Here is a 15235-nt window from a genome sequence, read left to right as displayed (position 1 = left end):
GGCTCCCCCCCCCCCCCCACACCTCACTGGCCCGCAAATTCCCTACCTGCCCCCCGCCCCGCCATAAAGAAACCTGCGCTGGGCCCACTTGGCGAGGCCCCTGCGCGCGCCTCGGCGTCTCCGCCGCGCGCCAGGAATGGTGGGGTTGAACCTTTGATGGAGCGCCGCGATCCGAAGCCGCGCGAAGGTGAGTCAGCGGCGAGGGCGCGACACTCGCGGAGCCGAGGGGGAGCTTGGCCGGCCTCTGGCGCGAGGGAGGCGGGGAGGAGCCCAGCTCGGAGGGAGAGGGATGCCGAGGCGGAACGAAAGAGACAGGGACCTGAGGGACGCGGCGCGGGCTGGAAGCCATTTCCGCAAGGCAGCTGCTCAGGAACCAGGTTGAGACCAACCTGGGAGTAATTCCCACGGAACTCAGTGGGAGTAACTTACGAGTAGGCACATGTAGCATTGCACGGTCATCCGTTCCCTGGCTGGGGCTGTTGAAATTGGACACCATCGAAAAGGGATAACAAACCACGTCAGACATCATGCTGCCAAGTTGGCCTGCTTGGCCTCTTGCAGGTGGCAGTTGTAAGGCCTGAATCTCCAGCTGAGTTTAATATTACTATTACTAGTTTTAATTGTTTTATGATTATCATGAAGCCTCCAAGTTGGCCTGCCTGGCCTCTTCCAGGTGGCAGGTGTAAGGTCTGAATCTCCAGCTGGGTTTATTATTATTAACAATAATAATAATTAACAAGAACAATAGCAAAACATTAAGAAAACTGTGTGTGCAGTTTACAAATTTCAGCTGGGTGCAAATAGAGGCGCTCTGCCCTTCTCTACCCCCCTCTCCCAATTAGCCTCTATCTGCAAAGCTGCCCTGTGACATCACCAGGGGCTGGGCACTGAAGTGTCAGGGTCTGGGATGCTCCTGGCTTGGCAGTCCAAAAATGGCTTTGATTTTCTGGTCAACATGACACCTGCTGTGATAATTGCACTGCATTAACCACAAGTTTCTTTTCTATATCTAGGGCCAACATTAAGAAACTTCTTTTTTGGCCAAGTTGCTTTTTAAATTTTTTAGACGGAAGATGATCAGTTCATTTTCTTATGTTGAACAAGAAGAAGTGACGTGGCTCATGGACCTCCTGAAAAATTGGATGTATCCAAATAATTATCTAGGGATTTTCACAGACTATACGGTGTACCTCTTTGTGATATTAACACCATTCATAATTCTGCTGTCACCTGTCTTAGTCATTCTTGGATGTATTTACCTTTCTAATTTCCTTCTGAATATTTACAAGATAAAGATTAAGGTAAAAGGAGATGATTATCTCAGTAAGTCATGGGACACTGGAAGGAGGGCAGTGCTTTATCTTTGGGACATGTATGGCACAGTGTGGCATGGTAAGCACCATTTTCTCCCCCTTTCAAATTGCACAGGGACAACTTGGGTAATAGGATTATTTATTAATCATGAATTTAAAAAGTATTATTTATTAATGTTTTTGTTAGAAATACTGCAGAAATCGATTTTAATAATATTCACTTGTATCATGCAGTTCAAGTGCTTAAAGCACTTTTCATACTTTTATCTCAGCAAGCTTAACAACAGCCCTGTAAGCTGAACTGGTAGCATTATCGACTTACCTAAAACTGTGTAGGCAGCAGTCTTTTATATGTTTACCTGGAAGAAGTCCTGCTGACCTCAGTGGTGTTTACTAATGAGTATGGGATTGTATCACTAGGCTACAATTCTATTCATACTGACCTGAGAGTTAGCCATATTGAACTCAATGGGTGTTAGGAGTAGACCTCTAGCTACTATTTATTTATTTATACCCTGCACTTTAGCTGAAAATGTGAGTAGACATCCATTTAGTTATGTTCCCAGAGTGGCTTACAAAAGTCACCAGCAAAGCAGTTCTTTTCCTCAGACACACAACTTCAAATGACAAAAACAGACAAGGAAAAAGGCACGAGGAGGGAATAGTTAAAAGGCAGATCAAGTACCACTTCTAACAGTTACATTTCTTGCAGGGATGAAAGGTAGCTTGATAAGAGTGGCTGCCAATGAGTGACACTTGAGGAAGGGCCAAAGAGGTGACAGAATAGCCCTGTTTCTCTTCTCTCCCTCTGCTCTGCTTTATGGCACTTTGGTACTTGACTACATGAACAGGGACTTGGGTTATCATTATTGTATGAAGATTCCATACATCATTAAAATCTTTTTTATTTTTTACATGATGGAATGGTAATTTAGTAAAAGTGCTGACATCCCTGGAAGTGAAAGCATAATTATTCAAACCACCACAAGATGCGTACCAGATACATCTACAGTCCCTGTGCTACATGAATGTAGGGTCTCAGCAAATGCAGTGGGTTTCACTTCCCAGGGTGGAACAGTGGAGATACCCAACAGTAGGTCTGTGCACCACCTGTGACCGTGAGGCATCCCCATTCCCAGACTAGAAGCCCCAGGTTTCAGTTTCTTTGGTTTTAGGCTGGCTCTCAGAGCACCCCTCACATGCAAACAGCCCAATACCATAGGAACAGGGGAGATGGCCAAACAGGAGTTTCATACCTGTCATCAGATTGCCCAGTTGGCTGTACTTTTGGCTATTTGAGAGGTGTGTAAGCTTCAGCCTTGATCAGGGCTGGGCTGAGAACCAAGAAGGGGTGAAGTGTCTGAGAGGAATTCACTGTTGGGCTTTTACAGTTGCTCTGTCAGCACAAGTATTTCTGCCTGCCAGATGGAATGATCCCTCCTCTCCTCCCCACACATGATGTTCCAGGGTTTCTCTTGACCCTCCAGAGTAGATTGGTGGAAGTAGAACAAGGAAAGCCCCATTGCATTAGAGAAGCCCTAGAGTGTCAGGTTAGTTGCATCCAGCCCTGTAGGTCCTTTATAAGCCTTGGGTGAAGTTTTTCATTTCTGAACCAACAGCTCCTTTAGAGCTCCAGGCTCAGCTTTCATGAGCTGCAGTAATGGGTAAGTGCAACTGTGTCTGAATTTTAAAGAAATTAATCACAGGCACAGGAACTGATGATAATTGGGACCAAAGCATGTAGGAAGGAGGTTAAATCCTTCCCTTAACAGCCACAATGCCAATGAACATTTGCCTCTCAATCTAAAAAATACCAGCAGTGAGGTGGGGGGTGGGGAGCTACTGGTGGAAGTTTCTGCCCTAAGCCTCGTACCTGTCTAGGAGGCTGATTTTTGTCAAAATCATTGCTGGGAAAGGAAGGACCACAATGGAAATCTTACCTTATTCTTATTCTTATTATTATTCTTTTAAGCATGGATGTAGGTTCTCACTGTGCAATTAAAGTATCATCTGGTTCGGCTGTCATTGTAGTGGAATAGGGGAATACAGGCTACTCAACACTGTTAGACTAAAAAATTAATTTGGAGTCCATTTCTGACTGCAATAACTCTACTAACATTGGACATTCCTTGCAATTTCTTCTGTTGCTTTCTGCTAATCTTAGGGGCTTGATTGAAGCAATGCTAAAACTCTTGTATTCTGTGCTTTGAACAGGTTATGAGGTGCACGGGATGGATAAAGTACCAGAAGGACCAGGGCTTGTTGTGTTTTACCATGGAGCCTTTCCTCTAGACTATTTCTACTTTGTATCTAGACTCTATTTGCAGACAGGCAGACTCTGCCAATCAGTGGTTGATTACCATTTTTCCAAAATACCAGGTAAAATGTAGTGGGTGTGCATGTGCATTGTGTTGCAAAACTTTAAAATGTACACCATAATTTTAAAATGCTAGTCCTGAAACACAGGCATATCTGGGTACTGTTGCACTGCTGATAGGAAATAATATGCATCTTGCCTGGACCAGTGTTAGAAATGGCCAGTCTCAGGGGCAATTTTAGAAACCCCCAGTCAAGTCCCTAGGTATGTCATAATTGACATTTCCACTTGTTGTGTTTACATTGGCTTTAGTTTGCTTCTACATTTATATAGGTTTATACAGATGTGCCCAAGGACTAGTGTTTCTCTGTAACCTCGGGGTGTGTAGGATGGCTCTTTCAGTTTCTAGTACCCCTCTGAAAATACAAAATAGGCCAAGATTAGCACTTTATGTAGTATCTCCTGGAAAGTTATTTGAAGGATTCAATTACTTGCCTCAACAAACCAAGAATAACTAACTGCGTATACTGCCCAGAAGATGCCTTAGAAGATGTGCTAACCTGCTGATAAAACTACAAGACAAGTCCAGAAAGATGCACATAGAAAAAGACACGAATGATGGACTCCTCCAAAGGGATACAGTGGTACCTTGGTTCTCAAACTTAATCCGTTCTGGGAGTCTGTTTGGCTCCCGAAACCATTCGAAAGCCAAGGCACAGCTTCTGATTGGCTGCAGGAGCTTCCTGCACTCAAGGGGAAGCCATGTCGGACGTTTGGCTTCCAAAAATGTTCACAAACTGGAACACTTCTGGGTTTGCAGTGTTAAGGAGCCAATTTGTTCGACAACTAAGCCGTTCGAGAACCAAGGTACCACTGTATTTCACTTTCTATGCTCCCTGGAGCCATTGCTGTTTTGCCAGCTCTCAGCTCTCCTTATCCAATGCCTTTCCTTCTCCCCTCTTTTCTAAACAATTTGCTTCCTATGTTCCTATGTCTAAATTTGAAAGCCTAACTATAATGTCTTGTCTCTGTGTATTCTAACTACCTGAATGCCGCCTGCTGATTCAAGTCTTGTTTCCTTTGGGGTTTTTGTTGTTGTTGTTCTGTGTGTGAGTGTTTTAAGCCCACATCCATGAAGCCCAATTTGTTATTTTAAAGAGCAATATTTTTGTTTGCCTCTTTCAGAAAATAAGTTTTGACCTTGAAAGCTTTTAGATATGACTAGTTTATATAAGTGTTGAATGAACACATTTTATTTTTAGTGATTTGTTTCAGGTTCTCAGCACTCAGTTATTAAGTATCAATTATTAAACAAAATCTCAGTTTACTAAGAGATTTGTGTATTTGTGTCTATGCGTGGGATGGTGCCCTCCAGAACAACAAGGTAACTATTAGTACTGCAGGAGTCAGTGTGCTTGTGCCCCCTCCCTTTCTGTCTCCCATACAAGTACTAACCAAGCCTGATCCTGCTTAGCTTCCAAGATCAGACAAGATTGGTCATGTTTAGGATAGTATGGCTGTAGACCCACTTTCTCTCTGTCAAGTAGCTAAGGAGCACTCTCAGAGTAGGTACAACTGATCATGTGTTGGCAGCTGTGCTCTGTTAAATTAACTGTGGGTTTCTATGTTTGATACATTTGCCTTGGATGAAAGAGGAAGAGAAACATTGGAATCTAATGCATTTATAAAAACACATCTCAGAACACTGTTATACAGTATGCATAATTAAGCCCTGGTAATCCATTTGCAATATCTAAGGCTGAAACCCTTGGAAACTTAGGACAACATCCAATGGTGCGCAATGGATTTTGGGTTTCTTGTCTACCTCCCTAGCCCACGAAATGCCCATAAATTCTGTTTCAGAGGATCCTCTAATCCTCCAGAGCAAATTATGGGGGTATATAGGAGGCTTTACAGCTGAGGAAGGTGAAGTCTCTTCATGTTACTGAATGCTGCTCATGCTATGTTGGATCTTGCCCTTAATTTTGAGTAACTTTTATTGGACTCAGTAGGAGTTATTTACATAGGAGCAGGCTGCATGAATGGCATGTAGATTTGCTTTCAAATTAAATGTTAGATGTTGGGATTAATATATCAAGCTTTGGTTTCGTAATGTGTATATAAAGATTTTGGTGTTCCAAAAAAGGATGTGCAACAAGCTGCATGTTTGCATGGATGAATTAATGTAATGCTCAGAAACACAAATGGATGCTTTCTGTTAGCCCTGCAGTCTCATGCCTTTTCTCTCCACAACTGATAAACATAATTTAATTTTATTACATACATGACAGATGCCAACTTTTAGGCTACAGTCCTACACTTACTTACCTGGCAGTGAGCCTCACTGAACTCTGGTTCTGGCTTCTGAGTGGAAGTGTATAAAATTGTGCTGTTGCATTTGAACCTATCTTTCATAAAAGATGGCAAACCTTTCACTTTTTTATGTCTAAAATGTGCAGGATGTACTTGTTTTATATAGTGTGTTTTCCCTTTAACAAAGTATTTCTCCTGCAGGTATCAAACTGTTTTATAAAGTACATGGCCTTACACATGATGGAAGAGAGGAATGTGTTGAAATTCTAAGAAAGGGATACTTGCTTGGAGTCTTACCAGGTGGAGCCCGAGAAGCACTTTTTAGTGACGAAAACTACAGTCTCTTGTGGGGTAGCCGCAAAGGCTTTGCTCACGTGGCCAGAGATGCAAAAGTGGTGAGTGGCCAGGTGCTGTAGATTTGAAGTGTGTGTTTCTGGTTTTTGTTGTGTCCCTGAATAGAAAACGCATTTGCAGCAAAGCCGTAAGAGAACCTTTCGAAAGATCAGTGATGCTACAACCGTTTTATCCATGTGTGGTGAGAAAATACTGGCAGGTTGTCTGGACGTGTCATGGGATGAGAAATCTCATGGCTGGACAACTCCACCTGATACACTAGTAACAGGATAAAGGCTACAACCTTTCAATAGGACAATGACCAGCAGTGCCTGTGCACCAGATGCATTTAACTTTAGAGGGAAGTTAAACTTACTTGTGGAGGGTAAAATACATTAACATGATCCAAAGGGGAGGGGGTTGGATCCTTAAAGCAAAGGTTTTTCCTTTTGTCTTATGCACTTGATATTTTCTAACTTCAAAAAACTTGTTAGGTGGGGCATAAGAGAGTTAAAGAAATGAGAGTGAACTCTTTCCCACTGGAAATCAGTGAGATTTAAAAGTTTTTATCTTTGGGCTCATGCCCCACGACAGCTGAAGAAATATAATTTATTTATTTCCTTTCATTTGTATGCCACCTTTCTTTCACCGTGTAACCCTGGGTGGTGCCCATGTGATTCCCGGGTGGTGGCCAGGCACACATCAGTTCAGCTTCAGCAAGGTGGTGGTCTCATGTGGCTCCAGACCGCACCCTGGGATGATTAATGAAAGGGAATCCCCTCCTTTTTTCAAAACGGCAAACAGATGCATGAATATTCTCACCCACTCATTTTCTTAGTATTAAATTGCTGAGTAACTTGCTCTAATTTTCATTGGCAGTGACATTACTTTTATCACTACAGTATGTGAATGAGTCTCAAACTCTTGTCCTTCCCCTTCCCTCCCCTTCCCCAACTAGGAGGGGGAAACGGGAAGCTTTCACTTTCATTTTTAACAAACTTCAATGTAGCATTATGCCTGAAATTGGTAAGCTGTTTAGTTAAACTTCAAACATTGTTTCAATAAAACATAGTTCAGAGTTTACTTGACAATGAAGTGAAAGTTTCTGATGATCTCACAGATGCACCAGAGTAGCTGGGTTTCCCCAGCCAGATGAGCAGGGTATAAATAATAAATTATTATTAAAATTATTATAACGCAAAAAGCCAAAGCTTATTAATGTAAGGACTAAACCATAGTTTATCATTACATTGAGATGTGTCCATTTCAGTTTATGTAATGAGCTTAAAATACTGGGACGAGGGTGGCGCTGTGGGTAAAACCTCAGCGCCTAGGACTTGCCGGTCGCATGGTCGGCAGTTCAAATCCCCGCGGCAGGGTGCGCTCCCGTCGTTCGGTCCCAGCGCCTGCCAACCTAGCAGTTCGAAAGCACCCCCGGGTGCAAGTAGATAAATAGGGACCGCTTACCAGTGGGAAGGTAAATGGCGTTCCGTGTGCTGCGCTGGCTCACCAGATGCAGCTTGTCACGCTGGCCACGTGGCCCGGAAGTGTCTGCGGACAGCGCTGGCTCCCGGCCTATAGAGTCAGATGAGCGCACAACCCTAGAGTCTGGCAAGACTGGCCCGTATGGGCAGGGGTACCTTTACCTTTTTAATGAGCTTAAAATACTGATGCTGAAATTTTGAGAGACATAGCTGAAGTGATAACTTTCATTGGAAAACTGGTTTCAGAATTGTGGCATCTTACCATACAACACCTTTTTTATACATGGAGATAATATCCATGAGATGATTTCCTTTTTGTGCATGGAGGATAACTATGATATCAGTACAAGATATTTAAGTAGTGGAGGCTGAACTACTGCCCTAATTGTGGCTACTTTTCTCCCACCTTTCTCAGCCTATCATCCCTATATTTACAAAAAATCTTCGGGAAGGATACAGAGCACTTGGAAAAATATGTAAGATTGATTCCCCTTGCATCTTCCCATATCAGCTTATGCCCTAGGGCTAAACACATTACACATAAGTAAATTCCACTGGCTTCAGTTGGACTTCTGTATAATGGTGTTTAGAATTTTTCTCCTGGAATATTTTTGTTGTCATCTTGAACTTTATGCTGTCATACATCCTTCTCTGCGTTGCATCACACTGTCTTATCCTAGCTCTTTTTCCTTTACCTGCTCCATCTCTGTTTGTGTGGTTCTTCCTCTTCAGTTTCTTTGAATTTGCTTAGGTGTCCAGTTGTGCCTGGTCCATGGCCGGGTAATGCGGATTTACTTGTACTGTAGTCTAGTATGTATTTGTGCACACATTAGCACATTGAAATCAATGAGGTTTAAAATATGTATAATTATACAATGGGTTGAGGCTGCTTATTGTGCATGACAATTTAGACATACTTTTTGCACAGTTAGCACCAACTGCATGGCCTTTGCTCATCTATTATTAAGGCTTCTTCTCATTCCTAAGACTATATCATATTACCATATATTAAAAATGAGAATTTTTGAAAAATTTACACACAGGGCCATTTAAGTGGCTGTATGAACGTACCCGATGGCCAATTGTTCCTGTATATGGAGGGTTTCCAGTCAAATTTTGCTCCTATGTAGGAGATCCCATTCCTTATGATCCGAATATAACAGTTGAAGAACTAGTTGAAAAGGTAAGTTTGGTGTACTAGATTTTATTAATACCTATGTTCTAAAGTACAAGGCATATGCGTAATGTAGTACTCTGGGAGTGCAATCCTATGCACACTTTTCTGGGTGTACATTTTACTGAGTTCAGTGTTTCTTGCTTTTCAGTAGGGATGCATAAGGTTACATGGTTAGGATGCAATCTTACACCCATTTACCTGAGATCGATTCATCTGGACTTACTTCTGAGTAGACATGTATAGGTGTTCACTTAAACTCCTCACTGGAGTATCAGGAAGTCCTGGGGAAGAAAACAGAAGAGATGCATTGCTGAAGTATTGGACTTAACGGAAGAGAAAATGACAGTGGCCAAAAAATGCTGAGGTAAAATACTGGGCTTATAGAAATAATGGAAGGGACCCAGCGTACCCCAATTGCCTAATATGGTTTTTGGTTTTCAAAAGAGCACTACAGATAAGAAACCAGTGTTGCAGGTTCACACAGTGAAAGTATCAACACTTGCCTGAAGACAGAGAAAGTGTAGCAGAATTAACCTACGGTAAAATTGTCTCCTGGGTTTCAGTGAGCCTCTCCTGTCATTTTCTGATGCGTTCTTTTGTGCACACCGGGAATTTGAGAAAAGGGGAAGATTACAAAACTCGGGAGGGTGCCCTCCAGTGTGCTTTATAGTGGTATAAAGACATTAAAAATAGATTAGATTATACAGGGGAAAATATTTCCACAAGTTTATTTTGAAAGGTTGTGGGGTTAGTTTCACTTTCCCATTAATTTCAGTAGGAGTAATTAGGTCTCCTGGTGTGAATTCCTACGTGGAAAGGGGTGGAGAGAGGCACTCCACCTTTAAAGGCCTGCTGGCTTGGAGCAACCAGGCTGGAAAGTGGGGCAGTGCTGAACTTACCTCCTTCCACCCCACTTGTGTCTTCCTCCCTGCTTCCTTTGGTTTTAGTGAGAAGATAATTAGTTGTACCAGCTTGAGGTTCTTCCCTGGAACATTCTGTTTCCGGTCCTAATGACAGCTACCACTGGAAGATCACTGGTAGTACATCTATGCAAATAGAGTTTTCCATGGGTATAGCAGGAACATACAACTCCCTTGCTACAACAGCTTCACTGGCCTGTCGGTCTGTTTCTGGGTGCAATTCAAAGTGCTGGTTATGACCTATAAAGCCCTAAGTGGCTTAGTTCCAGGCTCACTGTATTTCCCCTATACAAACCAACTTGGGTTTTGAGATCTTCAGGGGGAACCTTTCTCCTGGTCCTGCCACCCTGACAGGCCTGCTTGGTAGGGACTCAGGTGAGGGTCTTCTTGATGGCTGCTCCCGGACTCTGGAACTACCTCCCTAGGAAAGTTAAACTGGTTCCCTCCATGTTGTGCTTCTGCTGGCAGATGAAGACTTTTTCATTGCAACAGGCCTCTTGAAATTGATTGCTTTTAATGAAAGAAAGGGCTGGTGCAATGCTGGATTTATTGTTTTAAATAGATTTGAGAGACAGAGAGTTTTAATTCTATCAATGTTTAATTGCTTCTTTCTGATACCTGTAAGTCATCTTGAGTCCCTGTCAGGGGAAAAGGCAGGGTATAAATAAATGAATAACAATAACAAGAATAATTCTATGGTGAACATGGGTTCTCCACTGGTAGATCATTAGATCTAAGGACAAGGGGCACTTCTATGCCATTCTCCACCCGGTATATTTGGATTTAGGATTGCTCTGCTCATAAATTAAATGTAATTTGCATTTTTTTTAAAAAAAAATTAAAGGGAGGGGAGAAAAGATGGAACACAACAGGACACATGACCTCTGAGAATTGCATGGAATATTAAGTGACAGAGCTCTACTTAAAAATTGGACCTACTAGGGTCCACAGCCACTCTGTTGTGTAGAAGGGTTAAATACTTTAAACTTACACTTGCATTTATATATTCTGGGGTTATATAAAAATAAACATAATATTTTCTGGATTTTTTTTTCAGACAAAGACAGCAATAGAAGATCTCAGAGATAAACACCAAAAAATGCCAGGTAGCATACAAAGAGCACTGTTGGAACGATTTTATAAGATTCCAAGTTAATAGGAAAATTCTTTTGAAAATGTATATATTTCCTTCCTAACAGTCTTGCAGTATTTTTTTATTTATACAAGCATCTCTTTTGTTGAAAAAACATGGCTAATGTTTTGTATCACAGAAACTGCATCTTTCACTCTAAGAAAAGTGCTTGAGTTGAGTTTTTGCCAGCTGTTTTGAGGGGGGGGGGCTTTTTTATTTATCCAATTCAATTGGAGTTTAAGCCTGGTTTTGGCATTGAAACTGCCTGGGTCACCCTGATGGGGGTCTTTTGCTGGGAGAGAGTCAGGAAGAGTGCAACTGTTGATTCTCCTGGACCTCAGGGCACCTTTCCATACCATGAACCATTGTATCCCTCTTTCCAAGTTACTCCTGGGTAGCATTGCTCTTCTGCTCATACCATCTTGGCATACCAGGTAAAGTCCTACCTGGACAGAGAGTCTGGATTCAGTGTTCCATGTGCTGGTTACCTCCTGTTCGCATCACTGTGATGCATTTTATATGAGGCAGCCTTTGAAAACTGGCCAGAAACTTCAGTCAATACAAAATACCAACTGGGACTAGTCATTTTCACTGGATCCCTTTATACCTTTAACACAAGAAAATAGCTCATCTAGTCTAGCATCTTTTTGTTGTGGTGGCCAACCAGAGGCATATGGGAAATTGAAAGCAGGGCCTGGACACAGCCCCAAATTCCCCTACATGCCAATTTAAACCCTTTGTGCTCTGAAGCCTTGGTATCTGAAGGCTGGCCCGCATTCCACATATATCTGCCAGGACCAAAAATAATCAGTAGGATGTTTCAGAAGGAAACGTGTTGACTAGAAAGAGAAGGTGAGGTTCCCAGAGGAAGAAGAGAACTTAGTGATTTTGTAGGACATTGGGAAGCTTTTAGGGCAACAGTCAAAAGAAAGCAGGCCAGAGACTGGGGCGATTCTAGAGGGTAGGGTAGGAGTGAAATAAAGTTCTGGTTTTGCAAAAGAGTAATAGTGTGAGGGGTGCTATGGAAAGCATAGGAAGGAGAGTATGAGATACTGGAGCAAGAAAGTCAAGAATGAAAGAAAGGACAGCAAAGGAAAGAGAGCAGGTCACCCGAAGAAGGAGGGGGAGGAAAGGTTCACAGGAATATTTGGTGCAAGGAAATGAGATATTGCTGTCATTCAAAAGGCTAGAGCAAAAAGAATTGTTTTGATGACTGAGATGGAAGTGGGTGAATTAATGATTAAAATGAAAGCCCAAACCCCAATTTTCCTGTCTTATCAAAGTCATTGAGCTAGATTCAAGTAATGTTATGCACTAATGGAAACCAACATAAGGAAGATCCTGTCCCTAGGCTAGCAATATGAAGATAAAAATCAGCAGGAACTGTGCCCATATCTGTTTGCCACTTGTGAGTTGATTTTGCGGTGACGCAGGCTGGACTTTCAGCCTTCTAATCCATGCAAGGCTCCATCAAAGTGATAATGATCTCAAAGCTGTGTGAGAAAGCCTGTTCAGAATTGATCCCTTGGCGATGGAATGCCATCATCAGAGATGCACACCGTACAATTGCTTTCATATCTTTCTGGAGCAAGACAGATACCTTTTTATTTTCTCAGGCCATTTAAATTATGTTCTACATTGGTTCTACTACTGGATTTTATTCCTCTGCCCTGAGTTTCATAATGAATTATTGCTACTAAGTCTCTCTGCCCCATTCTAAACCAACTTTCCTTTTTTTAATATATATGTATATATATAATGGTGTGTTGTTGATTTTTTTTGTTTTGTTATTTTGTTGGTTTTAATCCTTATTTGTCATCCCGAGCGTTTTGATTATAAGATTATACATTGTATGTATTAAAAAAATAAATTCAGCTGCCCAAATAAGGTTGGTGTATGATTATATTGCAGCTCAAATCCATCCAAAACTGCAATCCTACATACACCCATTAAGACATTGGACCTACTGGACTATCACTCCCTGATAGACACATGAAAACTTGTTGGATATATTGTTCTATGAGATTCCAAGTACATCTGTCTGTAATTCCAACCACCGTATATAATTTGGTGATGTAATTAGATAATTTATTTAGGCATTTCTTAAAGTGTTTGGGCTGCTGCTGTTTAATGGCAGATTGGCCCATAATCAGACATCTGTCATCAGCTTCAACTGGCCGGCTAAACCAGGTGAGGGTAGCCAGTGAGTATGAAATCTTTGGTGAGTTAGGGACTTCCACTGCATGCAAAGACGGGCTCCAGCAGACTTGAGTGGACAAAACAAATCCAGATTGGAGTCCCCAAGTTAGCTGGATAGCATCTTATATGCCTCCTTCTGGAGACACAGGGTGGATCTTCACAGAGGTCAGATGCAGGTGGAACACTATCAGGTTGATCTGCATCCACCTCGAAGGCACTGATATGCTTTGGGTTCAACTTCTTACACAGGGCTTTCCAAGGCAGATCCTGTGTCGAGAGCCAGACACAACCCCCCACTTGGATCAGAGTTCCTGGTTGCCTGTGCACATCAGCTGTCCTCTGGTATGTCACTTTGGGGCGGTCAAGTTGCGCTCATAGCAACTGTTGAACTGCTTCCAGCTCTTCCAGTGTGAGAGCCAGTATGGTGTAGTGTTTAAGAGTGGTAGATTCGTAATCTGGTGAACCGGGTTCGATTCCCTGCTCCTCCACATGCAGCTGCTGGGTGACCTTGGGCTAGTCACACTTCTCTGAAGTCTCTCAGCCCCACTCACCTCACAGAGTGTTTGTTGTGGGGGAGGAAGGGAAAGGAGAATGTTAGCTGCTTTGAGACTCCTTCAGGTAGTGATAAAGTGGGATATCAAATCCAAACCCTCCTCCTCCTCCTCCTCCTCCTCCTCCTCCTCCTCTTCTTCTTCTTCTTCTTCTTCCACAACCTCTGCTGCAGCCAGCACTGACAAGAGGGGAGCCGGTGTCTGGCAGGTGTGAGGATGATATCCATTGTTCACAAGGGAGTTTGCTTGGTGGAGGCATGCAAAGAGTTATTGTATGTCAACTTTGCTAGCTAGGGGAATGCCATCCAATTGTCCTGCTGGTAATTGACATAGCAGTAGAAATATTGCTGCATAGTTGATTTCCTTTCCTCTGCATTGCCATTTGTAGCTGGATGGTGGGCAGAAGAGATGCTCAGCTCCAGTTCCAGCCACTGCATTGAATGCCTTGCAGAACTGAGCAGTGAAGTGGGTTCCTGTGCCAGAGACAATCTGCTGCGGTAGCCTGTGCAGCTTAAAAATGTGGTCTACAAACAGCTGTGCAGTTTCTCTGGCAGTAGGGAGCCCCTTGCATGGGGTGAAATGTGCTAGATAACCATTGTGATTCATTTATTTTCAACACTGTTCAAAGGAATTGGACATTATTTGCTGGCAGCCCAGGCTGGATGAATAGAAACCTGTCTAGTTATACAGTAGATAAGTTGTGCAACTAATGGCTCTTGTTGTAAAATAAGCCTTGTGTAATTGAATCTTACATAATAAGTGAATGCCACATAAAAGTTTCACATGACTTACTTATTGCACAAATTTTAATTATTAGTTTCAATCATGTGCCAAGTGATTTATTATGTATGTATTTATAATAATTGGGTTTTGTGCAATTAGATTTTGGACAGTTTAGTGTATAATGTGTACATGGCTTATATGCAATAGGTGGCTTCTTTTCAAGCTAAAATAATTGGGTCATGTACAAAGAAGCTCAAAAAGGAGAAAGTATGAATATTAGAAAATGATGATTTTTTTAAAAAAAAACTAGAGAAATTACTCAAGTGGAGTTAAAGTTCTGCAGTTCAGATTTTGTATGTAAGGTGTATGCATTTTATATGCATGCCCATTTTTGTATGCTTTTCAGTGGGGTTTTTTTGTTTTTTGTGGGGGTTTTTGTGGGGTTTTGTTTTGTTTTTTGAAAATACGGTGCATACAGTATATTCATTTTGATCCAAAACTTCACTGTAGAATTTGGAGAAGGATGCAATACAATTGATAGCTGTGTTCAGCTCTGCAATTCAGTCTGGGACTGGCAAGTTGTTTTAAAATGCTGACCATTTAAAATGCTGACCAGATAAGGAGAGTATGTTTAGCATAAAGAAGCTAGAGGTCTGAAGGGAAGGGAAGGATTTGGGGCTTGCAGTTCCAGTGGTGAGCTAGGAGAGGTGCAGAAGAGGAAAGAGGCCACTATATTGTTATGTGTAGGGGAAGTAGGCTGTATGTCTGAACTG

The 15235-nt window shown here is 42.2% G+C and overlaps 1 protein-coding gene across 1 annotated transcript in view; it reads left to right on the top strand.

Moving 5' to 3' along the window:
* The window catches only part of LOC310682066 (uncharacterized protein), a 32060-nt gene extending 19187 nt beyond the window's left edge, over window positions 1-12873 (top strand). Inside the window, exons 10-15 of the mRNA XM_083450310.1 lie at window positions 1027-1392; window positions 3528-3692; window positions 6145-6338; window positions 8176-8236; window positions 8804-8943; window positions 10915-12873. Coding sequence (XP_083306436.1) covers window positions 1027-1392; window positions 3528-3692; window positions 6145-6338; window positions 8176-8236; window positions 8804-8943; window positions 10915-11013 — 1025 coding nt within the window. The 3' untranslated portion in view covers window positions 11014-12873. The remainder of the gene's footprint in view (window positions 1-1026; window positions 1393-3527; window positions 3693-6144; window positions 6339-8175; window positions 8237-8803; window positions 8944-10914) is intronic.
* Window positions 12874-15235: the final 2362 nt, after the last annotated feature.

This window comes from Podarcis tiliguerta (assembly GCF_965153285.1).
Source record: "Podarcis tiliguerta genome assembly, chromosome: 7".
Taxonomy (NCBI): domain Eukaryota; kingdom Metazoa; phylum Chordata; class Lepidosauria; order Squamata; family Lacertidae; genus Podarcis; species Podarcis tiliguerta.
This window is presented reverse-complemented; position numbering and strand designations above follow the sequence as displayed.